This window comes from Pollachius pollachius, assembly GCF_949987615.1.
Source record: "Pollachius pollachius genome assembly, chromosome: 4".
NCBI classification, from domain to species: domain Eukaryota; kingdom Metazoa; phylum Chordata; class Actinopteri; order Gadiformes; family Gadidae; genus Pollachius; species Pollachius pollachius.
The window spans coordinates 27,785,135-27,812,394 of NC_136937.1; the positions used below are offsets into that span (position 1 = coordinate 27,785,135).

A 27,260-nucleotide genomic window follows, 5' to 3' on the forward strand; every position below is an offset into this window, starting at 1 on the left:
TCATTGATAATAGACTTCACTATTTTGAGAGAGTAAATATACATCTTAAAAGGAGACGAAGAAAATAAACCTGAATTGCAACACTTGTAGTGGAAAAATGTTAACTTCCGTTCTCCACATAATTTCCTTTGCTAAGAATGAAAAGGAAAATAAATTATTATAATAACCATTTTATTTTGACAATGATATTCATACCGGTTTGTTATTATTCCTTTGTTTATTATTATTATTATTATTATGTTATTATTACTTTGTTGTTATTATAAATAGTAAATGATTACGGTGATGATGATGATGATGATGATGATGATGATGATGATGATGATGATGATGATGATGATGATGATGATTATCATCAGTATAATTATAAGTAGTAGTATAGTAGAAGTAGTAGTAGAAGTGCAGTGTTGTTATCAGCCTATTATTATCCGGCTATTGAAACTTTGCCACTAACACATAAAGGTAAGCGTGCACGGTGACCATCGGGGTCTCGCGCCGTCCCCGTACTCACGTATCTGCTGATGAGGGTCCGAAGCGCGCTAATATACATCCCCATCTTCCTCGGCGTCTTCTCCCCGGACACTTGAGCTTCCTGGAGGGCGCGTCGTTCGACCGGTCAAACGTCAGACCCTAGCTTCTTCCTAATTCTTCTTTTCTTTCCATGTTTTTGTTGTCTTCTTTTTTTTGTGCTTTTGTTTTGTGTCTTTCGTAGTTGCTCTAAACTAAAATCAACAACCCCGCTGCGAGTCTGATCGAATAAAAGGCTGTAATCCTATTTCCGCCTCACCTGTGGTAGCCGACACGAGACGGGAAACCGAGGCTGTAGAGTGGCTCGAGGCTCGAGGCGCTCATACTTTTCAACAGTTCGTGTGCAGGCAGAGCACGGGAGTCGCGCGCTCCACCTCTTTCTGGGATTGTCTGAGATTGTGTGTGTGTGTCTGTGTGACAAAGCACTACTATTCTACAACCTCGTGAATCTCTCTCTCTCTCTCTCTCTCTCTCTCTCTCTCTCTCTCTCTCTCTCTCTCTCTCTCTCTAACTATCTCTTTCCTTCCTCCTGCTTCCTTCCTCACCTTCCCTCCCCTCCTCTAATCTCCTTGGCCCGTGCTGCTGCCGGTGGCAGAGGGAGATTTTCTTTGGTTCTACGTCACCGCACTGGCCAGGTGGCGAGGAGAGGGGCGCTTGCGCGCTCTAGTGTTGTCTGCTACCCGCCTCGAGAAGGAAATTAAGTTCAATGAAACTGTGCATTGAAGTTTGGTTCGGCACTCGAACTATTTTTTATTTTTTGTCGCTAGCTCTTTTACACACACACACACACACACACACACACACACACACACACACACACACACACACACACACACACACACACACACACACACAAACACACGCACAAACGCGCACACACACACACACACACGCACGCACATGCATACATAAACGCGCTTACACACATCATGCATACAAGCGCGCACACACGCACAAACACACACACACACACACACACACACACACACACACACACACACACACACACACACACACTGAAACACACACGTCACACACACACACACACACACACACACACACACACACCTGCACACGTACGCACATCCTCGGGACACCCCAAGCAGTGCTGTCATTTCGTAAGTTGCTGAAACAAATTAAACACACATATTGCATAACTTCATTCTAAAATAAATATATTAACGAATGTTCAGTGTAGTTAAAAAAAAACCCCGTATAATTCGTACAACGTAATCATAACAAAATACTAACAATATTTGTAACTAATATCTATGCATAAAAAGTTATCATCATTTACGCATAACTCCAAATTCCAATTACATCAAATTTAATCAGCCCTACATCCCGTGATGTATTGATTTGTACCAGCAGCGCCAGCAGTATGTGGGTAGGAACCTTCGTGAGCGTATTGTGTTTCGCGGGCAATGTTTTCATGCCTCATGTCCTTCCAAGCTAGCGGCTAGCTATCTAGCTAGCAACCGCTCTGAACCCACAGCCGGAGCCCACAGAAGGAGGAGGAGACGCGTTTCGGCGGGTTCTAGTAAAATGGCGTTGCGCGTACGAGGACTGAGCCGCTGGAGTTAGCCGACACAAACCCTGACCTCAACTCTCTCCCATCGGAGCGAGATTTTAAGGAGAAAGTAGATTTGACAGCAGCAGCACCGCTATGGCCGCGTCGCTGGACCAGAAGTCCCCCAACGTGCTGCTCCAGAGCCTGTGCTGCAGGATCACTGGGAAGAGCGAAGGTAGCCTAGCCGCTAGCGGACCGATAGCAGGGGTCTACATGCCCCCAGTTAGCGTAGCCTTTTATACTTCATGAGTTATGAGGATCATGTTGCATACAGGATGTGCTTAATGGTTTGGTCCCACTGACCAAACCATTAGGATTATTATGATGACTTGGTGGTGGTTTGGCTGCTGGATGCTGGGGACATTGTCAGAGCAGGCTGGCTGTCAGAGTGGACGCAGTGTTGACTTCTTTATGTAACGCCTCTGTACCCGCACATTGGTCCTGAAGCTGGGACGTCTGTTATCCTGGGGCAGGATAACACGGATAACAAGTGGTATCCTGTCAATGCGATCTGATGATCTCTAGTAGTGTAATGTTTAACTGGCTGTTTTAACAATGATAATGTCTTTTAAAGTATCAAGATACATTCCTTTTGTAAAATTAATAAAAACAATGAGACAAATAACTAAACTCAGTATACAACTACAGTTTAATTTCAAATTAGATTCTTGGACATCAAGACCAAATCCAAATAGTTGGAGAAACCGAAGGGCTTCTTTGCTTAAACGACCTGTCTGACTTCTTGACGACTTCATTGAGTGTATTTATTTCCGTCCCCAGCGGAAGTAGCCCACCAGTTCCAGTATGCAGTGCGGGTCATCGGCAGCAACTATGCCCCCACCATCGAACGGGATGAGTTCCTGGTGTCTGAGAAGATCAAGAAGGAAAGTACGTACAGTGTGAAAACTACCCAAGAGTTGACAACATCTAACATCTATTTTTCTTCTCAAGATTCGGCGCCATATCGTTGTCATGGGAGAACTCGTCCTTGCCATTATCCTGTACACTTAACGTGTTCAGCCTGGTATAGGGTCACAAACAAGGATTTGTAAATGCTGTGCTTAGAAGAGACATACATTTACATTTAGACGCTTTTATCCAAAGTGACTAACGGTTAATACATACATTGACACACCGACGGCCGAGTCAACCATGCAAAGCGACAGCCAGCCCGTCAGGAGCAATTAGGGTAGTTGTTTACTATGATAAACTATAATTTCTCAGGAGCTTTTAGACAAAGTGACTACAGGAAACTCAGATCCATTTCGTCCAGTAGCCTGTATGGGTCATGACATCCTGCTCTAGCATGCCTACAGTGAAGCTGTTGACATAGGGGTTCAAACCCACCACCCTTTGGTTGGGAGTCAATCACCCTAACCACTAGACTAGTTTCTACACTACCTGAGTTATGAGACGCCAACGCTCATCACCCTTCAAGACGCCCTGCGGTTTACAGCAACGTCGCTGGGAATATGGTCCCCCGGGGCGATATCCCATCCCTGGATGTTGAGCTAGCCGGTCACCGCTGGCAACCCGCCCTACGGTGTCTACTGTACAGTGTGGCTCAACCTGGCGGCCCACACCCCCTTCACAAGCCACCGACCCGCTGTTCCACACCATGTTCCACTAAACGCCCCGCTTGCCAGGTCCAGAGTTTACACTGGTAAAAGTGCGACCTCTTCCAATGTTGACGTTGTAAGGGAATGTCGCTGCGTATTAAGTTGCTGCTGACAGAGATGGTCGACTCATTGCAGGACACCTATGCGAGCAGTACTGTGTTTTTATACATCCAGAGTCAGACATGCAGAAGCACCATAGTGTTCTTTCTAACTTGGACGGGCGTTTTGCAATGCAGCTCGGGGTGGTTCTCTGATTCAACCCAGTATTGCGCTAACCCTAACCCTGTGTAGGCACCAGCCTTGTGGTGACCCAGGGTGCACTCTGACCTGCTCGCCCATTGGCTGGTTTTCCTTCCAGATCCCGCCCACCAACCTTCTCTCTCAGCTGTCTCAGCCTTCTGTAGCAAGGAGATACAGTGCAGCCAGCAAGGGCGGGATCTGTATTATCAGGAGCCGTATGTCCAATGCAAATGTAAACATTGACAATTCTAGAGGAGTTGGGCAGCCTGCCCAATGATATAGGAACACTGCTGGGTTTGGGGATCGCACCTAGTATCTTTTTGGCTGAATTTCGACCCCCTCTGACTGCTAGCCCCCCCTGAAGCAGCCCTAATGGAAGTACAAGGGCTTCTGCAAACTGTGGCTAGCTATGGCGTACTTTGACCACATTGATGGCCAGATGGGGAATTGGGAGGTGCGCTGGGGTTTTCACTTTGCTCCTGAATGTTTAATATTGCGGCCTCTGCTAAATAAACCATTCATCTCCGGATTGATCTTATATCCGACGAAAGGTCGAGCTTGGTGCCCGCTGGCCGGTGGAGCCATTAGAATAGAAACCATCGACCCGATTTGTTTATAATGTAAAACGTTGACGTGGAATACGAAAATAAGTAATGTGCGCAGCGTGATCTATTATTCAGATTTAAGCTATGACTTTGCCTTCTAATTGCAAACAAGTTAAGTAAGATTGCAAAGGGGAGATCACAGTGGGGATAAGGCAAGATCTCAACCCTAGATTCAAGTGAAACATGCCTGATGTCGGAAGAGCACATGGGGAAATAATCTTATTTTGGTACTTCTGTTTGAGATATCAAGCCCTGACTTATTGCAATGCACACACAAGTCTGCCCGGTTCCTTTGACCTGCAGATCCATATCTCTGTTTATCTAGGGTTCATCTGGAAAAGTAATCAAGCTGGTATTAGATTGGAATTGGAGCATGCTTGACAGACCTATTGCTAAAGCTAGGGAGCTATGCACGTGTTTTGGGGTAGTGGCTTTTGAGGCTTTTTTTCGGTTGGATACTTTGATAATCTAGCTCACTCTGTCTGGTTTCCCCAACTTGCCAACCCTAGCTTTAATGTTGGGTAGCAAGTCTATCCTTTTGAAGACAAATATTAAAATGTAAATCCTTCCACTGTGGAACATTCGTCTGTTTAACATTGGGTGCCACAAAATCGGAAATATTTCTCCTCCAATCCACTCCCCAGGAGCTGATCTCTGGTTGAATAATTTAGTTGCCGATGACATCGTGATGACACAGGTCACGTTTCTGCTCCCTCCCTCATGTACAATAAAACACACTAACACACAGCGGCCTGGCTGTTAGAACGTTTGCCATCCAATCGAATGATGTTTTTGTTGTGGCATACAGAAGTAAGACGCGTTCTTAAAGAGACCATTACTCCTTTTCTCATGTTATCAATTGTTAGCTCAAAGCCAATCTTGTAACAATGGGCTGTTGACGTGCAGAGCAAACAACAAACCTCAACTATCCAATTTATCTAGTCTTATTTTGAGTAATGTGGAATTTGTCTCGTGTGTGTGTGTGTGTGTGTGTGTGTGTGTGTGTGTGTGTGTGTGTGTGTGTGTGTGTGTGTGTGTGTGTGTTGCAGTGGTGAAGCAGAGGAGGGAGGCGGACGCAGCCCTGTTCTCTGAGCTCCACCGGAAGCTGCAGACTCAGGTCAGTGTGTGTGGGTGAGAGACTGCCAGAGTGCACATGTCAACATAAATGCTGCTGAGCCCATTGGTGGTAACTGGCATATATGCAAGAAAGTCAGGAGACCGACTTATGTTTTTTCTTGGTATCTGACATATTAAAGAATTTGGTGTGAACATATTATAATATCATTGATTCATGATTCATTATTATTTATTGATAAAGTAATTCTGAGCTGTGCTCTATTGTCGCAATATTGTATGGTACAAGACTTTTATTGATACAAACAAGGACATTTCATTTCTTTCCAGAAAATGTGCATACATACATACAGTATAATCCTGTATTAATAGCATAGTAGTTTAGCTATAATGAAATAGTTGATCAACGCTTTATCCATAGCGACTGGCCGTGTATGCCGAGGTGCGTGTCATTCAGGCGTCCTGCTTCACATGAGGCCTAGTGGTGCAGGACGATTGGGGTTTGAACCCAGTTACCACCTGTTGTATCTCTAACCATGTTGCCCTGCATCTGGCCATCCCCACCTGCAGGGAGTTCTGAAACACCGCTGGTCTGTCCTCTACCTACTGCTGAGCCTCTGTGAAGACCCCCGCAAGCCCTCCCCTAGGGTGAGACTCACTCGCTCACTCACTCAATTTCACTCACCCATTTAGTCTATTCTCTATTCTCTACCTGCATAACACATTTGCAGCTATCCTCTACCTGCATAACACATTTGCAACTATTCTCTACCTGCATAACACATTTTCAGTCACTCAGTCACTCACTTACACACTTCAATCTACCTTTCAATCACTCACTCTTCCTGTCACTCACGCAATCTTACACTCACTCACTTTCTTTTTTCTACTCACTCAATAGCTCCCTTAATCAGCGGGCATGCCGTCTTCATTCAGGGTCTTAACACCAGCCAATGGATATATACAGATATATGGCCATTATGCAGGTAAAGAATAGATCAGGGTTACAAACCATCGATTGGCTGGTAAATCTATTCGTTCGACAAATACAACATTTAAAAAAACGAAATGTTGCTCTTCCTCAATCCCATCAAGTTAACCAGTACTGCGTCATTGAAATTCAATAAATTATGGAATAGCACACGGTTCTCGCAAACATGGTGGCCAGAGCTGCGGTCCCTTCCAGCCATCTTTGACCTGTGAACAAAGTCGAGGCGGTTTTTAACTCCAGACTGAAACAATACGAGCAGCGTCGATCGATCGCGGCGCGAAAAGAAGCCGATGCAAATGGGGGACGAAATGTTTACGAATAGAGACGACCGCAGAGCCCTGCCTCCCTAAATGGATGTATGATGAAGTACTTTAAGGAAGGGGCCCTCTATTGCCTTCGACAGATCTGCACTAAAGCAGGGCTTAGATCATTAAATGCCTTCCTATTGAGGAACATCAGCCCAATAGCTTGAGTACATCCCGGGCAGTTATGACGGCCAAAGGGCTTGACCTAAGCAAAAAATCCTAAGCGAGTGCTTCCATGCTTCGGTGGTTTGGCTGCCCCCCCCCCACCCGACCCCTTCTCTCTTTTGTTAAACCATAATAATTCAAACTTTAATGGAGGCAATTAATGCGTGAACAGAATTGATGCGCCGCAATCGGCCCCATCGCGCCACTCCGACTACGAGCGCTGTGTGTCCGACTAACGAAGTCCGCGTCCCCGTGTTTGTGGCCCCACAGCTGGGCAGCTACGGGGCCCTGTTCGCCCAGGCCCTACCCCGGGACGCCCACTCCACCCCCTTCTACTGCACCCGCCCCCAGAGCCTGGCGCTCAGCTACGGGGACCGGGCGGCCCCTGGCGGGGCCACGGCGGTGGCCGGGGCCCCCGGGGGCCTCTCCAGCACCACCATGGGGACCAGCGGGATCTCCAGCCTGGGGGTGTACACGCTCAACGGGCCCTCGCCCACGCCCCAGTCCCTCCTGGCCGGGTAAGACGATCCTCGAGGAGGCAGAGCAACGGGGTTAAATGATATGTTAAGTTCAATGATATGTTAATATGTTGAGCAACATCATAAGCGCACAACCAGTGCTTTTATGATGTTAAGCGCACACAGTTTGACGGCTTCTTGACTCTTTCTACTGCGGCAGGATGGTGTTGTTGACGTTGGGCGAGTCCTTGGCCTTGCATCTTTATTGCTAGACGTGATTTGTGGTATGATCCAAAGCGATGTGAACCGGTTCACCCTGGCCTCTGAGATGTTCAAAACCATGGATGTGTGGACAAACCTGAAACCTGTATACGCGTGTGCGTTTTAAGCAGTTGTCCCTCGTGCGCTGTCCCCACCTGTAAACAGGCTGAGACTTTTTGAGCGCGTGCTACCCCCTTTGTGTAAAGCAGATGAGGTTTTGAATATATATACAGATCAAAAATGCAACCCAAACAGTTGGAGAATCCTGATCTAGATCTAGATCTGAGTCTAGATCTAGATCTATCTCATGTAAACAGGGCCACAAAGCTTTTATCTTTGCACTCAAACAGTCCATTAGTCAGCATCCAGACCATAATACTATGTATTTTTCCTAATCACTGGTGGGATTGCGAGAGGCTGAAGTGTGATTAAAGGTCCTAATTCAGTATTGATGCTTTAATTATGCATACTCTTCTCCCGTTTCCAAAGCGTTCCTGGAGTTATGGGCTGGGATTTAGTTATTTATTTAACGGCCCTGAGTGCATATACACATCGCCCAGGGGTCGGCTGTATTTACACAGCGGCCACCACTTACCCTACGAGACACAAGCGATACAGCGCTCATGCTGGACGAGTTACCCAGAGGTCGAAGGGATACGATTATTAAATTCTGGCAGTACATTGAATATCCGTTTTACAATTCCGACAGTGCTCGTGTGATGCGCACAGGTGTCTGCTGACTTTGCCGATCGCTTTGTTTGTGTTTCGTTTTGTTTTCCGACTGGTGTCGGATATTGCCCTCGTAGAAATATATAATATGATATTAAAATGTTACTTTTGGATCAGTTTCCAGCAAAGTTGACCTTTTAGTCACCATGAGTTAAAAAAACGTGCTTTAAAAAAATTGTAAATATGATGTTGGCAAGCCCTCGCAAAATGACTTTATTATCTTCAGTTTCTAAAGTTGAAGTAGCGTGTGTTGGGTTCATCATTTTAAACTTAGTTTGACCTTATTAAGAGTCACGTGTATTATTCACACATTGTACCATTACCTGCTTAGCTTTGCTATTATTGAATGTGGTTGCATTTTCTATGAGCATTATGGTTAGCCTTTATGCACACAGATTAACGTGTGTGTGTGTGTGTGTGTGTGTGTGTGTGTGTGCGTGTGCGTGTGCGTGTGCGTGTGCGTGTGCGTGTGCGTGTGCGTGTGTGTGTTCCCAGTCAACCCCCAGCTGCAGGCGGCCCGGCCCTGGGCTCGCGTCTCGCCTGGGCCCTCCCGGTGGGCTCCGCCCCTGCCTGTGCCCTGGCCCCGCCCTCATCACGGCCCCCCCTGGGGCCCGTCTGCCTCAACCGCAGCATACGGCCCCGCCGCGACGGGGACCCCAACGGTGACCACAACCTCCGTTTCAGAACGGCCATCTGTTGGATAAAACTACAATCCCCTAAAAGACGGAGCCGTTCCACAGAGGCCTTATCGTAGAACAGACGCAGGCCGTCGGGGGTTCGGCTTAGCTCAGGAGGTAGAGCTGGGTGGACTCGTAACCGGAAGGTTCCTAGTTCGATTCCCGGCTCCTCCGAGCATCCCTGAGGGGTCCCTGAGCATGATTAACTCGCCGTGAATGTGTGGAAGAAGCGTGGGAAGCTGCTTTGGATAAAAGCAGTGCCAAATGCCCTAAAACGTAAATGTAAAATGGCCTCTGTGGAAAGGCACTCTTACCCTTGTCTTCATCGTGCTTCAGACTGTATGAGGCAGGAGGAGAGGCGGGAATCACACAAAGCGCTGGTTAACTTAGTCCTCGCTTCTCGTGTTAGAAGGTCACCGGGAGGGGTTCAAGGGTCGTGGCGACGTAATTGGAAAAGTTTGGAGTCTGAGCCCGTGCGACCTGCCTGGGACTCGAACCGGCGTTTACTGCTGCGCTGGCCATTCTCTGATCCGTTACAACACAATGATCCACCTCAACCGTTTAGTTTTCTCTGACCAACCGGTCCCCCACCCCACCCTTATCACCTCTCCCATTAATATCTGTTCCGGGCGGCCGGCCACACTCCGCCGGGCGTGAAGGTTTTGTCGTTCTTTTTTTATTACCGTTCAGATGTTGACGACCTTCCTTTTTTTGTTCCGTGTCCTTCGGCGGGGCGCAGCGGAGGTGACAGAGGCGGCGTTGGTGCGGGACATCCTCTACGTGTTCCAGGGCATCGACGGCAAATACATCAAGATGAACCTCGCCGACAACTGCTACAAGATGGACGCCAAGGTACCGTGCGCCGGGAGTGAGGGAAGGGGCGGGAAAAAACGGCCACCAAAATGAAAGATCTGTTTGATACCCATCCGAAGCAAAGGTGCAGATAGGGTAGGGCTGCTCGATTTATGGAAAAAAAAATCATTTGAAATTACGATTATTCAAAAAAAATATTGGAGTTAGAAGACATGATGCATTTATTCAGCATTTCTCTCAAAAAAACACGTTGAAATTTCCCCTTACATTTTTTCTATTTAATGTTTTTTTTATTATATTAGTTTGGAAATCGTTTGACCCAAAAATCTAAATTTGATTAATTGCAAAGCCCTAAGAGAGGGATAGGATATTAGTGTTAAATGAATTCAGTGTTATCGATGAGCCAAATATGTTAATAGTACAATTATGTCAACAGTACATTTAGCTTTGATGCAGTTCTTTGGTGTATTTGTGGTCCTTATGCTAATTTATTGTTGCACATTCTGCTTCGGTTCGATTTTGAGTTAAACTCAAGCTTCCTTTGGTGAACATTTGAAACAAAACAAAATTGTTTTTGACAAGTATTTAGAGTAGCTCTATTTAGACGCACGGGAACAATATGATGCTGCTTATATGGCTGTAGACTATATGGGGGGAGGGATGATGGGGATGGGTGTGTGTCACATCGACAGTTCACCCCATTAAGACCGAGTCTGTCTGTCAACACGGTAACACAGACAACAACAACAAGGTGTGTGTGTGTGTGTGTGTGTGTGTGTGTGTGTGTGTGTTGATCAGTCCTCCCTCCTCTCTGAACCGTCTTTTAAAGCAAAGTTGATTCTTTAAAAAGATTCAACAGATCAATATGGCGCTCTTTGCCTCACTGCCTCATCGACCACTCTTCTCCCCTCTCCACTCAGTCTGTCCATCCATCTCTCTCGCTCTCGCTCTCCCTCCCTCCCTCCAAGTTATCGATAATGTAAGACCAAGCAGTACCGCCACTGACTATACCCTCCCTCTCTCACACCCACACACACACACACTCAAATTCACAAATTCACACCCACACTACACACACACACAAGCGCTTCCCCTCATCTACAGCAGCAGGGCTAAAGATAGGCTTATAGTCACACCATTGGATGTGGAAGCACTCAGGCTCATTTAGACACGCATTAGCCCAGGGCTGCAGGTATTTACGGCTTTTGCCTTCTGGGCACTTAGCCTCGGTATAAAACGACTCCTACAAGGTTTACGGTACCGGGCGTCTGTGCGGACCAGGTACGGGGGGGGGGTACCAGGCCGGTGGGTCCAAGTCACCCTGAATGTGGTCCGCTAAGGGCCCCTTCTCACTAGGGGTCTTTTAAAGTCGGAGCCGGTTTCGGCGGCACACCCCACCCCACCCGGTCCTGGCGATCAGCCTGGCCGTCGTGTCGCTGGTCCACACGAGGCGACCGGGAAACGTGCGTCAAACGTTCAACTCACTGTCTCCACCGGGAGCACTGCTAAAGATTTGATCCATATTCCATCAAAAATATTTAAAGATTGTTTTTTCATGTGAAAATATCCTTTGGGCGAGCGTGTTTCCAACCACTGGTCAGTTAGCGTCGAGCCCTGCTGTGTGGCTGACCTCTGACCTGTGACCTGTGACCTGTGTGTCGGCTGACAGGTGGTGCTGTGTAAGTCCCTGAGGGACACGGGCAGCAGGCTGGCCGAGCTCGGATGGCTGCACAACAAAGTGCGCAAGTACACGGACGCCCGCAGCCTCGACCGCGCCTTCGGGTTGGTCGGACAGGTGTGTGGGGTTGGGGGCGTGTGTGTGTGTGTTGTAAACCTGCAATATCGCTGTATTTAGTATATTATTGTGTCAAACTGGCACAACTGATTTAATACTTTTTTAAATTACTAATAATCTTGTTATTGATGGTCAACCTCATTATTAACGGAATGTATTTGTGTTTGATGCATTATTAGTTATTTCATAAAATTCACATGGAGTGGACTACATTTATTTATTTTTTACAGTGTATCATCTTAAATGACCCCTCACTGTTAATATCACCGTTCAGGTCGCGCTGTGGTGTTGAAACTGTATCGATACCTCGTAGCCAAAAACAAAACCTCAGACAACGTGAATGTATCGGTCGGTCCCTCACCTTCTAATGCTATTGTCTCCCCTGTCTAGTCGTCTCTGAGCCATTGTCTCTCTCTCCTTACATTGTCTCTCTCTCCCTGCAGAGTTTCTGTGCATCGCTCCACCAGGAGCTGAAGGAGTACTACCGCCTCCTCTCTGTGCTCCATTCCCAGGTGGTGTAAAGTACCTGCTGAGATGCAAAAAACAAAGAACGGGCCTTACTGCATGTACCTTAATCTAACTGTAGCGGGAACAACACTTTATACTTAACTGAGTTAAAGGTGTGGTGGGGGTAAGCCTCCAGAGTTATAAATAGAGAGAGCTATATGAACTAATTTTTAATTTGGGCTATCCCTCTCTACTCCGTCCCTCCCTACGCTCCTCCACCGTTGAGAAGTATTGCGTTTCACTGACCTGTGATTGACGCCGAGAGATAGAACCCATCAGAGAAGAGATGCCCTCATTAGTAAGAAATTGGCAAGGAGAAAATCGAAGTGGTCTCACTCAGAAGCAGGCACAACTGTAAATCTGATATTCTCACAGAGAATTATTCTCCCTAATGGCCGACAGATGGCCAGAATATTACGAACAAAAACGGCTGAAAGAATAAAATCTTAAGGTCCAAGTATTTATATTTTCATTGCTCATAAAAAAAATACGGCAAAAAAATTGCAATTTCAGACACACTCACAATATGTAACACCCAGTTTCACGATATTTCATTGCAAACGGTTGAAAACAAAGTGTGTGTGTGTCTGTCTGTCTGTCTGTCTGTCTGTGTCTCTGTGTGTGTGTGTGTCTGTGTCTGTGTCTGTCATTGTGTGTGTCTGTCTGTGTGTGTGTGTGTGTGTGTGTGTGTGTGTGTGTGTGTGTGTGTGTGTGTGTGTGTGTCCCAGCTGCAGGTGGAGGAGGACCAGGGGGTTAACCTCACGGTGGAGAGCAGCCTGACCCTGAAGAGGCTGCTGGTCTGGACCTATGACCCCAAGGTCCGGCTCAAGACCCTGGCCGCCCTCGTCGACTTCTGCCAAGGTGTGTGTCTGTGCTTGTGTGTGTGTGTGTGTGTGTGTGTGTGTGTGTGTGTTCTGAGTAGTCGCCATGGAGACGTCTTCTCCTCTTGTACGCACGCGTCCCTCCGATGGTACAGTCCATGCACGCCATATTTAGGCCAAAGTTAAAGTCAAAGTCGGCTTTATTGTCAATTTCTTCAAAGGGAACAAACATACAGAGGAATCAGGAATCACGGTGAAAGAGATAAAGTGCACAGGCACAACAGATAAAGACAAGTAAACAATAACAGAAAGTCAAGTAAACGATAACAACAGAAAGACAAGTAAACAATAACAACAGATAAAGACAAGTAAACAATAACAACAGAAAGTCAAGTAAATGATAACAACAAATAAAGACAAGTAAACAATAACAACAGAAAGTCAAGTAAATGATAACAGATAAAGACAAGTAAACAGTAACAACAGAAAGACAAGTAAACAATAACAACAGATAAAGACAAGTAAACAATAACAACAGATAGACAAGTAAACAATAACAACAGAAAGACAAGTAAACTAAAACAGAAAGACAAGTAAACAATAACAACAGATAAAGACAAGTAAACAATAGCAACAGATAAAGACAAGTAAACAATAAAGTGCACAACAGATAAAGACAAGTAAACAATAACAGAAAGTCAAGTAAACAATAACAACAGATAAAGACAAGTAAACAATAACAACAGATAAAGACAAATAAACAATAAAGTGTACAACAGATAAAGAAACGTACTTACTTTAACCCAGTCGTGGGGGGGTAGGCCGGTCTGGTTCCTCATTAGCGTGAGGAACCAGACCCCAGTAGCGTGTTTCCACTGCACATGTTAAACCGGCGTGGTGGGTGTGTGTCCCTACGCACAGGGCGCAAGGGCGGAGAGCTGGCGTCGGCCGTCCACGCGTACGGCAAGACGGGCGACCCCCAGATGAGGGCTCTGGTGCAGCACATCCTCAGCATGGTGTCCCACCCCATCCTCAACTTCCTGTACCGCTGGATCTACGACGGGGAGCTGGAGGACACCTACCACGAGGTGACCGCACGCACGCACGCACGAACGCACGCACGCACGGACGCACAGGGGCAGACAGGTGCACGCATGTAGCCGCACGCGCGCATTTAACGCCGCTTTTCCACTGACCGTACCGGCTCAACTCGCCGCGGAGTAGCCCGGCACGCCTTGGTCTGGTTCCAGGCACGTCTTGTTTCCATCTAAAAAAGTACCTCATGTATGGGTCGCATAGCACGCATGCGCGAAACTTGTGTCGCATGCTCATCCATGAGACACATGAACAGATAGGGCTACACACAGGAGCGCCTCCACCTCTGTCGCGGCCCACGGCGTGTTCTTGCGCTCTGATCCTGCGGTGTTCAATAATCAACCACCATAGAGTACTAAAGTGAAAGCGTCACATTGTCCTGGCAACCGGATTTTCAGTTCTAAACAACCGAACGAGAGATGGCGTTTTCCATTGCTTCCATGTGTTGTTTCTTTCAAAATTAAGATAAATCAATTTCAAGAGGTGAAAATCACTACCAATCGAAACATGTCGAGGCGTTCATGTATTCCCCTGGGGTATTTAACTGACAGCAGTTTACACAACGTTAGTTTAGTTTAGTTTTTTTTATGTGAAGACAATCTATTCTCAATATTACTTACCCCATTGGTAAAGCAAACTCGCAAATCAATTCGCCAAAAAAATCATTCCTTTTCTATAAAACGTTCATGTGGCATAGGATTTCCCCTAATTTGATTTGTGTAGAACCGAAAATCGGTTGCTATGGAAACGTGGCGTCACACTTTAGTACTTGACTGAACGCTGATGCTAGTATTTAAAGATGCCGGTGTTGGAATGGAATCCCCGAAAAGGAAACCCCCGTCTGAAATTGCACCCCCTCTCCGCGTGAACGTGCTTTCTCTTATTTCGTCTGTGCTTTCTAGGGTCATGCATACATGTATGACTTGTGAACTATTACGTATTTTTGTGCCCTCGTAGTTCATTAACGTGAATGGGATAACTTAACATTGTGGGTCGCCTATAAAATGTAACATCGCTTTCTGTGACAAGTTACTCATCTTGTGATGATATGATGTAAACACTGCTGTAAACTATAAACCTTTCTTTCGTCAGAAGTAGAAATCGTACATATCGCTTTCTTCGATAAGTGGCTCATTTTGTGACGATATGATATAAACACTGCTATAACGGGTGTCAGGCTCTGTCGTCGCGCTCGTCCACTGGCGTCACTCTGTGGCCAATCAGTGGCCAGCAGCCTGTTTACGTCACACAAAAGTACCGGTTCAGCTCTCACGGAACCTGGACGGAGGTGAGACTGAAAAAGTACCAGGTACCTGATTTTGGCAATGGAAGCGCAAAACAAGGCGGGGCGAGTTGAGCCGGTACTGTCGGTGGAAAAGCAGCAATAGACGCACACACGCACATAGACGTATACAGACGGACGCACGCACGCACGCACGCACGCACACAGAGGATTGCACACAGAGGAACGCACACAGACACACTCACACAGAACCACTCACGCAGACGCACTCATGCAGGCGCATACACACAGACGCATATACACACAGACGCACACACACAGACGCACACACAAAGACGCATAAAAGACATACCCACACGCATCACACAGGGTTTGGTTCAGTTTAGTTCAATAAAATTTGGGACATTGCATATCAATTACATTTTTTATCCCTTAAATACTGATTATTGCTATTATTATTATGATTATGTAACATATATAGATATTACACAATTTATTAGTTAGTTTTTTTTTTGTTTTAATTACCTTGGGGCATAATTGCAATTTCAAAATACAGCATCAAAACATCTGTTGAGTTGAATACCGTTTAGTTCAGTTTGGGCAGGGTTGAGTTCCTTTGAAATCACAACAGAGAATAGACTGACTGACAACACCACTGGAACAGTACGAGGAAACAGACAGTAGTGACCATAATACCGTCTCGTCAAGGTCATTCAATTCTGTTAGGAGCAAACTGACCCACAAGAAGAATAATTTTTATATTTTATTTCCTTTTTTAAATTTATTTCTGGCATTCGAAAAGGAAATACACTGCTCAGATAAAGAGAGAAATAAAAAACTAAACTGAGATTTTAAAACAAACATCCTGAACAATCCCAAACGTCCACTTGCTCCCAACGATCCTGATTTCTGCCCGGGTGGCTCGTTAAGAGGCCCACCAATAACGTGCACTCCATTAGAGGGGGTGACCTCATCAATCCACAGGGGGCGGGGCCAAAGAGCAGGAAGTGTTCGGAACAGTAGCCACCACTATAAAGGTCCTGAAATGCCTTCCCCGGTTGTAACTCGTTGCAGTCTTTGGTGGGCAAGTCAAACTTAGCTGTCTCCCTCCCCTCCCCCCGATCATATGACAATTATCGGTATTTACGACGGCGTTCTCGGCCGTTTACCGGTTGCCGTTTTGGTCCAATGCACCTTTAATGTGGCCAAACGCGGGAAGTTATTTATACTATTGATTGATATATTTATATAGATAATCTATTTTGTATATAGATAACATCAGCGCAGGGGAAATAAGGCACAGTCAGTACTACTATTCTGTATAGTCCAAATGAGGAACCATATTTTAAAGCTGCTGTGGGGTTAAGCGTCAAGAGCGCCGGAAAGAGCGGAAGAGTGCAAGATTTTTGGAACTTAAGAAATATTACAACACCCCCTCCCTCTCTGCTCCCTCCCTCCCTACGTTTCTCAAAATCGATTCGCCGTTCAAGGGACCGACGCCCTAATTGGTCAGGAGCCGTCTGAAATCAAACTGGTCAACTAGAAAATGATATTCTCACAGAGCATTTCATTCACTGTTGAACCATTCAAACAAATGACATCAAATAAAAGCTCTTAAGCGCTGCCTACGGCACCTTTTTTTGACGTCCTTCTCTTTCTTGTGCAGTTCTTTGTGGCGTCCGACCCCAACGTGAAGACAGATCGCCTCTGGCACGACAAGTACTCCCTGAGGAAGTCCATGATCCCCTCCTTCATCACCATGGACCAGGCCCACAAGGTACCCACGCACACATACTCACAGACGCACACACGTAAATACAGTTGCACACACACACTGTGTGTATGAAGAGTGTGTTTAGATCATATGCATAGAGTTCGGGTATAGACTAGAGGTACGATGTTTTGTCCTTCTCTGCTGATCTGACATCCAGAAAAGTGTTTTTTACTAGTAGTTCTCCGAAATAGTGCTAGTGCTGTACATTGAGTCCAAACTTTTATGTACAAGCCACCTTTTTGTTTTGTGGTCATTTGAAGAACCCATACTGCAAGTCTCTGGAGGCTTTTACACTGAAGCTCTGCCGAGTGAATTTCAAGTCGCTGGCGCCGTCAACGCAGCAATCCTACGGGATATTGTTGTTTCGCCTTTTCAAAGTTTTAAACATTATCTTAAAATTACAATAACAATTTGGATGTATTGAAATATTTAAGAGATGAAAAGGAACGACGATGAGTCGAGTACAATAAAACAATAATAATGTTGAATCATTTTCCAGGGCAGCCATACTTGGTAACAGCCCCTGTTACATAGTTTTGGGAGAACCCTGCCTGTATGTAACTCAAAGTCATAGATACCATTGAGTCAATCCAATCAGATCCAAGTAGCCTCAGATCTACAACAACTACTCCTTAGTCGATGGCCGTGGAAGGACTCCGGCCATGTTGTCATGGCACTCGTTGACTGGTAGCCAATCATGCGTCTGTCCCCGTCTGCCCCTCTCCAGGTGCTGCTGATCGGGAAGTCCATCAACTTCCTGCACCAGGTGTGTCACGACAGAACACCGCCCGGCAAGATCACACCGGCCTCCAAGTCCGCCGACACACCCAGCGATGGTAGACCACACTTTATTTTCCGTCTGTCTGTCTGTCTGTCTCTCTCTCTGTCTCTCTGTCTCTCTGTCTCTTGTCTGTCTCTGTCTCCCTCCCTCTATTACAATTCCGAAAGCTTTAATGGGAGGCCTTTGGACGTCACTCATAAAATAAATTGTGCATTGAATTCACTTCAAGTATTATAAGACTTTTTAAGAAATGACACTTGACAAACAACAAACCACATGGATGAAATGATGAAACAAAGATGAAGACTTTCAAACCCAACACACTTTTGTGTGCCTATGTGTGTGTGCGCAGATGTTGTTACCGACAACGCCCGCTGGCATCAATCACTGCACTTACCGCTAGCTGTCCTTGTCCTTGTTCCCTTTAATAATGGAAGGAGAGAGAGAGACGGGAGGGGGGGGGGGGTATATATACATAGCCACATTCCATTGATTCCCACCTTTTTTTAGCCTCCAGGTGTACCATCGCTCAAAGCTGAGCGCATACAGGTATCGAACGTTCACCTTCTATCTAGATTCATCTCGCGCCGTCTGATTCAACAGGGTGAACTCGCGTCTTCCCCGTGAGAGTCTGCTGGAAGATATCACAAGACATACCGGAAGGCAGATCATCTAGCCTGAAAGACCATGTACTCGTTTTTGAGAGCGACACAGGGGTGTGGTCCACGTAGGGTCACAGGAGAAGAGGCGGCCCACCTCATTCTGAACGGGAAATCAACACAGTTGCTAGAACATAGATGCGTTTTAGCAGCTATGTCAATATAGGGCTCTTTAGTAACACAGGGTAACATATAGTACGTGTTTATTGATAAGATACGGCTCAATAATAAGCTGGTAGCCCTCTTTGTGCCCGAAGCTTTGGGCTGGGAGTCAAACATCCTAACCGATGGATTACCCTGTCTCCCTCCCTACTTCCTCCACCCATTTCCTCCACCCACCCTTTCAACCAACCCGCCCATCTTCTCCACCCACCTCCTCCTCTATCCCCATCGCACCTCCTCCTCCCACCTATTCCTTTTATTCAAACTCACCTACTCCACCCTTTCACCTCCATGACCACCTCCTCCTCCACCCATCCACCTCCTCCTCCACCCACCTCCTCCTTCACCCAACCACCCCCTCTTCCACCCACCTCCTCCTTCCTTCTTCTCCTCCTCCTCCACCCACCTCCTCCTCCTCTTCCTCCACCCATCCACCTCCTCCTCCACCCACCTCCTCCTCCTCCACCAACCTCCTCCTTCACCTACCTTCTCCTCCTCCACCCACCTCCTCCTCCACCCAACCACCCCCTCTTCCACCCACCTCCTCCTTCCTTCTTCTCCTCCTCCTCCACCCACCTCCTCTTCCTCCTCCTCCACCCACCTCCTCCACCAACCTCCTCCTTCACCTACCTTCTCATCCACCCACCTCCTCCTCCTCCACCAACCTCCTCCTTCACCACCAACCTCCTCCTTCACCTACCTTCTCATCCACCCACCTCCTCCTCCACCCAACCACCCCCTCCTCCACCCACCTCCTCCTTCCTTCTTCTCCTCCTCCTCCACCCACCTCCTCCTCCTCCACCCACCTCCTCCTTCCTTCTCCTCCTCCTTCCTTCTCCTCCTCCACCCACCTCCTCCTCCTCCACCCACCTCCTCCTTCCTTCTTCTCCTCCTCCTCCTCCCAGCGGCGGAGCTGCTGTGGGACCTGGAGGGGGCGTTCCAGGGTAAGATCGACGCGGCGTACTTTGACACCAGCAAGTACCTGCTGAACGTGCTGAACCGCGACTACCTGCTGCTGGACCACCTGCAGGCCATGCGGCGCTACCTGCTGCTGGGCCAGGGGGACTTCATCCGCCACCTCATGGACCTGCTCAAGTCAGTGGCCAGCGGGACCGCAAGCACACACACACACACACACACACTCACAGACATGCACACACGCACTCTCAAACTCGCACACACACAAATCCAACTCTCCCATGCTCACACTCACTCTCGCTCACTTGCACTCTCGCTCACGCTCTCTCCCTCACACTCACATTCTCACTCTCTCTCTCACACACACACACACACACACACACACACACACACACACACACACACACACACACACACACACACACACACCTTCAGAAGGCACACTCCCATGTGTTAGACCCTCATGGACCTGCTGAAGTCAGTGGCCAGCCAGATCCCGCACACTCACACACAGACACACACACTTGCACACTCACATTCTTACACTCACACACACACACACACACACACGTTCAGAAGGCGCACTCCATGTCATAGACCCTCCTGCTCGATTTCACATCGGAAACTAATAAAATGTATGTTCTCTTAAGAAATAAATGAGTTCTACTGAAAGAAATCGATTGGGAATGGGATGAATAGAACTCAATGTAATATATAATAACATAATACTGTTGAATCTCAGGCCGGAGCTGGCCCGCCCGGCAACCACCCTCTACCAGCACAACCTCACGGGCATCCTGGAGACGGCGGTGCGCGCCACCAACGCCCAGTACGACAACGCCGAGATCCTCAAGAGGCTGGACGTCCGCCTGCTGGAGGTCAGTGCCTGTCTTCTGCTCGAGGGTCGCTGCCTCTTGGCTGCCTCTTGGCTGCCTCTTGGCTGCCTCTTGGCTCTCTCTGGTCTGTCTCTGGTCTGTCTCTGGTCTGTCTCTGGTCTGCCTCTGGTCTGCTGCAGGTCAGTGCCTCTTGGCTGTCTCTGGTCTGTCTCTGGTCTGTCTCTGGTCTGTCTCTGGTCTGCTGCAGGTCAGTGCCTCTGGTCTGTCTCTGGTCTGTCTCTGGTCTGTCTCTGGTCTGCTGCAGGTCAGTGCCTCTTGGCTGTCTCTGGTCTGTCTCTGGTCTGCTGCAGGTCAGTGCCTCTTGGCTGTCTCTGGTCTGTCTCTGGTCTGCTGCAGGTCAGTGCCTCTTGGCTGCCTCTAGTCTGTCTCTTGTCTTCTTGAGGTCACTGCCGCATGTCTGTCTGGCTGTCTGTGGATCAACCTCTGTCCGTCCGTCTCCTTCTCCCTGTGTGTCTTTCTGCCTGTCCACTTGGATTGATCCACAAGTGCCCCAGTAGAACCTCAATTAAGATAATGAAACGTCTCTTCCAGGTGTCGCCCGGTAGCACGGGCTGGGATGTCTTCAGTCTGGACTACCACGTGGATGGACCCATCGCCACGGTAACGCGCGCCTACTACACCCACATGCAGCAGTTGCTGTCCCATTAGATCCATACGCCTTGATGTGGTTCTGCAGATGGCATGAGGTTACCGCAAAATCCGCTGCACCTTTAACAATTAGCTAAATTAGCAATTATTAAATCGTTATCTTACTTTGTGTTACCGCACTTTGTGTAAAGATCAGCTTGACCAACGGTATTGTAATAAAACAAAGAAAGATAAAATTAGATAATCCTCGTTTGCGGATAAAAAGTCAATGGAAGTCTCAAAGCTATACTGCTTGTGTTATTGTAATACCATGGTTCAAGAAATCAATCATACAGAAACCAAAATGTGTGTAGCTGTCTGAGGTCACTTCAGGCGTTTCTAAATGTGTGTGTGTGTGTGTGTGTGTGTGTGTGTGTGTGTGTGTGTGTGTGTGTGTGTGTGTGTGTGTGTGTGTGTGTGTGTGTGTGTGTGTGTGTGTTCCAGGTTTTCACGCGCGAGTGCATGAGCCGTTACCTGCGTGCCTTCAACTTCCTGTGGAGGGCTAAGAGGATGGAGTACACGCTGACGGACATCTGGAAGGGCCAGATGTGCAACGCCAAGCTCCTCAAAACCATGCCAGGTGAGTGACTGCACACATAGACAAACCCACCCACCCACCCAGTCAGTCAGTCAGTCAGTCAGTCAGTCAGTCAGTCAGTCAGTCAGTCAGTCAGTCAGTCAGTCAGTCAGTCAGTCAGTCAGTCAGTCAGTCAGTCAGTCAGTCAGTCAGTCAGTCAGTCAGTCAGTCAGTCAGTCAGTCAGTCAGTCAGTCAGTCAGTCAGTCAGTCAGGTTGAAACAGTTGAATGTGGCTACCATGCAACACCTGTCTTTTATTTGATCTTCCCGCACATATTTGTTCCCCGCCCGACTGCAATATCCCAACAACACCCTTCCAGTCCGTTATCCCCCCCCCGGTACATGGTGTTGGCCTCTCTGTGGTTGGTTTTGATGACACCTTTGTTTCGTCTCCTTGTTGCAGAGCTGTCCGGTGTGCTCCACCAGTGCCACATCCTGGCGTCAGAGATGGTCCACTTCATCCACCAGATGCAGTACTACATCACCTTTGAGGTGAGGAGGCCGCCTGCCCCCCCTAACACCGCCCACCACCCTACCTTATCGCTACCGTTCGCACGGATGAGCAACCTGACGCAGAAGCCATTTTAAAGCGCCGTCGTATTCGACACACTGGGTGCGGTCATGACGACGAGCAATTTGCAACACGCCTCACAAGTGGGGGTTTTGCCGCCTTCAAAACAGCTCGGAGGTTCGGAAGCGCTTACGTGTCTTTACGTAAACCTTCCCTAACCCTAACCCGAAATAAGAGTGTTCAGGAAACGCCCCTCAGAAGTTCGTAGGCTATGACATAAAACCGGAAAAAAAAGATTGTTTGTGAGACTAGACTTCATAACAACTACAAGTATGGATGCCGGAAGGGACCTCTTTGTGCTTCTTTGCTGAATCAGATGAATCAGTTATTAGAACTGCTTGCGAAGGTTGAACATGAGCGAGAATTAATCAGGTGATGTTTATAATTGTAAGCTATAATGTATCGTAATGCAAAAGTTAGAATGGGTGCTAAGTTCGCCTCTTTGTGCTTGCTGCTAGTTCACATTAGTCTATCAATGAAATGGGCAGCCATTGTTGTGAAGTGATCTCGGACTTCTCGGGTGGCTTTACTTCCACATGAAACTCTGAGCGAAAACTCCGACCCAACGGAGTGTTCAAAGCAGGGGCGTAGGAATGAGTCTAACATTGGGGGGGACACATATCGGAAACCTGACAGATCCGTTAATGGTTTGAACAGAAATATGTCATAAATTAACTACACTGAAAAAATTCACAAATATATTTTATTCTACTAAAAAGATACATTGGTAAATGTAAAGGAAACAACATTTTTAATGGCAGTAATGAACTGATAAATATCAAATCAATTCTTTTAATTGCACGCTCAATCATCCAGTTTTTTAGAATAAGAAGCGGTGACAAGACGCTGTGTTGCGCTTTAAAAATAAAATAAAATATTTTTCTCCCCCCGGTATAATTTTTAGGTGGGACAAATGCGCCTGTCTCCAATATTGGAGGGGACACGTCCCCTCCGTCCCCCCCGGTTCCTACGCCCTTGGTTCAAAGCACTTTCCTCCGAGCTTAAGGTCCGAACCTCCGAAACTCCCAGGAACCGCAGAGCGCTTTGAAGGCAGCGTTTGTCCCGCTTGTGACCTCGCAATGTTCATCTTTAGCTGGGGACATTTTGGATCATTGGAGATGATCTGTGTAGCAAGGAGGCGCTGAACCGTGGGCACCCTCTAGCGGTTGTTTTTATACATCCTTAAAGGAAACATCGGGTGTTATGTTAACACGTTAACAATACCGCCATGATGCGGTAATCAGGTTAGAGTACGTCCACACTGTTAAAGTCATTAACCGTGTGTGTGTGTGTGTGTGTGTGTGTGTGTGTGTGTTTAGGTGCTTGAGTGCTCGTGGGACGAGCTGTGGAACAAGGTGCAGCAGGCCCAGGACCTGGACCACATCATCACCGCCCACGAGGTCTTCCTGGACACCATCATCTCCAGGTGCCTGCTGGACAGCAACAGCAGGGTAACACACACACACACACGCACACACTTCCTCAAACACTTACGCATTTACACATACACACACAAACACGGACACACACATTTACACAGATACGGACACACACACACACACACACACACACATTTACGGACACATACGGACACACACATTTACACACACACACACACACACACACACACTTACGCACACTCAAAATCAAAATCAGATCTGGGCTCTGCTGAAATTGGTGTGTCTGTCTCCCTCCCCCCCTCCCTCCCTCCAGTCTCTTCTGAACCAGCTGAGGGCCATCTTCAACCAGATCATTGAGTTCCAGAGTGCCCAGGACTCTCTGTACCGCTCCGCCCTGGAGGAGCTCCGCCTGCGGCTGCAGTACGATGAGCAGAAGAAGACGAGGGAGACTCAGGTCTGAGCCCCACCGGGGGGGGCGGGGGGGGGGAGGACCAGGTCTGAGCGCCACCGGGGAGGGAGGGAGGGAGGGGGGTGGTGTCTAGTGTCTAGTGGTGGCCCTAACGACCACTGTACATCCGTCTTACTTTTACACACTCTTGGAATGGCGCAAAATGTGGCATGTTCTTTTTATTTGATTCTTTTCAATTGGTTAATTGGTTAATACATTGGTTAACATTACCACTGTAAACGACACACCGATGAGTCTGAGCTATCGTACTGGTCATTGTGTTCACATCTAGTTCTTGTCGACCCCCTGGTTCATCACGGAGCGTGTCAGACCGGCTTACTGTGAAATAGGAGCGAACGTATCGTTAATAACGGATCATTTGGGGACGCCGGCGAACAGCTACCAGAGGTCAGAGGTCAGTGCCACGCCCCTCTGGGCTCCGCCGTGACGTTCTCCTTTGTGTTGCGTTCCCGCTGCAGGGCGAGTGGGGCGTGACGGCGGAGCAGGAGGCGGAGGAGGCCAACAGAGTGCGAGAGTTCCAGGACACCATACCCAAGATGCGCTCGCAGCTGCACATCCTCACACACTACTACCAGGTACCCCGATACCCCTAACCCTCCCTCCCTCCATCTGTCTGTGGCAGTCCCACAAATCTGACCTTGGATTCATATCTAAAGTCTGGTGGCGGACAAACTCATATCTGTATTCTTTTGCTTCATATTTGTTTTCCACCAATCATGTCGCTGGAGGCGGGCCTCTGTAAACATCTTTCCTTCCTTTTTAAATGTTTCTCTTCCCCCCCCCCCCCAGGGCATCGTGCAGCAGTTCCTGGTGCTGCTGATGACCAGTCCTGACCAGAGCCTCCGCTTCCTCAGCTTCAGGCTGGACTTCAACGAGCACTACAGGTGTGTGTGTGTGGGTGGGTGTGTGTGTGTGTGTGGGCGGGTGGGTGTGTGTGTGGGCGTGGCTGGGTGGGTGGGTGGGTCAATCGAATGCCAGATTGAACCAAGCCTGTGAGAGTCTAGAGGTTTAAAGGTGACATATCTTACCACCAGGTGTGAGTGTGACTAGTAGGCGTGGCCACCTGGTTGTGTGACGGATAGATGAGCAACGTTTGCTACAGTCCACTGGGTGGGCTGGTGGACTGATCTATCCAGCGCACGCAGGTGGACACGTCCACTTGTGATGTCAGAAGAGGCAGATTTTCCTTGCCTGCTCGGACAGATGGTTTCCAAAGTAGGTAGCTTTGATTTAACTGAGACACCCAAAAAATGTCAAGTAACAAATATTTAAATGCGAAAGGGATTAAACCCTATATGATGCATGTATGTTTTAGAATATATGATAGATTTACTTAGTATTCACGTATTAACAATCTAGGATGTTCAAGCAGGCTCCCATTATTTATATATATATTTTTCTATTAGTATTTTCTTTTTTATTATAATTTTTTTTTGGCTCACACAACATGCAAAATATTCAGATTAATTGGATTCTAGACGGATCAGATCGTCCTTTCTAAAGCAACACTAAAATGAAATTGCCCTACACTGAACCATTTGTTTAACCTTCCCTTTCTGGGGGTTCTAACGTTCTCCTTGTGGTCGTGTTGCAGGGCCAGAGAGCCGAGGCTGCGCGTCTCGCTCGGAACCACCAGGGGGCGACGCTCCTGAGACGTCTGACGCTATGCTGGCGACGCCTGGGGGAGGGAGGGGTGCTTCAGACGGTGGATTTGTTTATTTTTTGTTGTTCTGCCGACCTCACATTGCGGTCACAGAAAATGTTTGGGTTTTTTGAATTGTGTTAATCTCAAGGACACAAACGCTGACATCCAGACCCATTTCCAAACTATTGTCGTTGTTCATCTTTCTTGACATCCTAGGTGTGTAATGACTTCACAACTTGTCCTCTTCCTACATATTTTAATTTGTGAAAGCGTCCCAACGCACCATCCCACCACTGATCCCTTTCTGCACTTTGTTTGTCGACCAACAAGGATTCTGTGGGCTAGAGTGTCAAAGGGTGTGCGCGCACTGTGTTGACGGTCTCGTTGGACGTGTTGAGCGTTGTTTAAGAACAACCCTTATTGTGTGTCTCAAGAAAGAGAATTGGAGCATCAGGAAAAACAGTCAGTGTCCCACGTCAAAGCCGTCAGGGCTCAATTGTAAAGAAAAGAAAAAGTAAATAACCTGTTGGTCTGGTTCATATTAATTGGTCAAAATTTTCCTTCAAGAATACATAAAAGACTACAATAGTTACCTGTGGGCGCTGATGTTATTTGACTTGACATGACTTGTTTCAGCATTAGATACCGGACGATAAAGGCCACGTGATGCGAGGTTGGTCACCGTAGCGGTACTTTTAGGCCCTGACACACCAGAGGGTTAACGGGTTTTCTACTGACACCGGCACTGTGACGTCTTTTTTCAACTCATCGCGAGATGAATCCTCCACTCCCATGCTTGTGTCGCTGTGCTTCCTGCGACACAAATACCTGCGCTGTTTTTTAAAACGATCATTTTGACAAAATAGCCAAACCCAAGTTTCTTTTTTTTGTTCATGACTGACTTGAAACTTAAAACCAAATTCTGCTTTTTGGCTCCGATCCGGTGTTGGGTTATGGCTCGTGTGGAACCCCTAACCAGACCCAGCTTTTATACAAAAATATATATTACAAAAAAAACTATTCCATTTGACATGTTCGACTATTTTCTTTGGCTTTTGAATCATTTCGAAGCAGGTGCCTACTCTTATCTACAGTGGTCCACTCTTATCTGCCTCGCGCCAGGAGATCCAAGCCCCGTCTGATTCTCCGCCTCCCAACTATTGTTTATTTATAAAATATAGAAGACCTGAACGACTGGTCAATTGTTTAAATAAATTACGTTTTTTTAAAAGCTTCTTTGTCCTTTGGTGCGTATTTGTTTCGCTCAAATAAAAAAGTGTCGCTA

At 47.3% G+C, this 27,260-nt stretch overlaps 2 protein-coding genes across 5 annotated transcripts in view; one reads left to right on the forward strand and one right to left on the reverse strand.

Annotated features, from left to right (window-relative positions):
• The window catches only part of atp11a (ATPase phospholipid transporting 11A), a 47,130-nt gene extending 46,122 nt beyond the window's left edge, over positions 1 to 1,008 (reverse strand). For 2 of the 3 annotated variants that reach the window (XM_079734790.1, XM_079734788.1), the window contains exon 1: positions 512 to 1,008. In XM_079734790.1, the coding sequence (XP_079590916.1) occupies positions 512 to 556 (45 nt within the window). In that variant the 5' untranslated portion in view covers positions 557 to 1,008. The remainder of the gene's footprint in view (positions 1 to 511) is intronic. The other variant, XM_079734789.1, reaches the window with a different exon arrangement.
• A 1,020-nt stretch (positions 1,009 to 2,028) lies between these two features.
• tubgcp3 (tubulin gamma complex component 3) lies at positions 2,029 to 27,156 on the forward strand. 2 transcript variants are annotated; one of them, XM_079735981.1, is made up of 23 exons: positions 2,029 to 2,273; positions 2,879 to 2,986; positions 5,612 to 5,679; positions 6,207 to 6,284; positions 7,368 to 7,615; positions 9,041 to 9,207; positions 9,962 to 10,074; positions 11,705 to 11,830; positions 12,274 to 12,342; positions 13,066 to 13,198; positions 14,080 to 14,246; positions 17,163 to 17,273; positions 17,998 to 18,106; positions 19,778 to 19,967; positions 20,533 to 20,668; positions 21,218 to 21,286; positions 21,758 to 21,893; positions 22,294 to 22,382; positions 23,781 to 23,912; positions 24,175 to 24,315; positions 24,789 to 24,905; positions 25,120 to 25,214; positions 25,925 to 27,156. In XM_079735981.1, the coding sequence occupies exons 1-23, from the start codon at positions 2,195 to 2,197 to the stop codon at positions 25,980 to 25,982; spliced, it is 2,739 nt and encodes a 912-aa protein (XP_079592107.1). In that variant the 5' UTR covers positions 2,029 to 2,194; the 3' UTR covers positions 25,983 to 27,156. The 2 variants fall into 2 exon arrangements, with proteins under 2 accessions (XP_079592107.1, XP_079592108.1); XM_079735982.1 differs by having other exon boundaries at positions 13,072 to 13,198.
• Positions 27,157 to 27,260: the final 104 nt, after the last annotated feature.

Coding starts and splice junctions, on each gene's coding strand:
- tubgcp3 (XM_079735981.1), top strand. CDS start 2,195: ATGGCCGCGTCGCTGGACCAGAAGTCCCCCAACGTGCTGCTCCAGAGC. Junction 18,107..19,777: donor CGCCGACACACCCAGCGATG/GTAGACCACACT, acceptor TCCTCCTCCCAG/CGGCGGAGCTGCTGTGGGAC. Junction 19,968..20,532: donor CACCTCATGGACCTGCTCAA/GTCAGTGGCCAG, acceptor GTTGAATCTCAG/GCCGGAGCTGGCCCGCCCGG.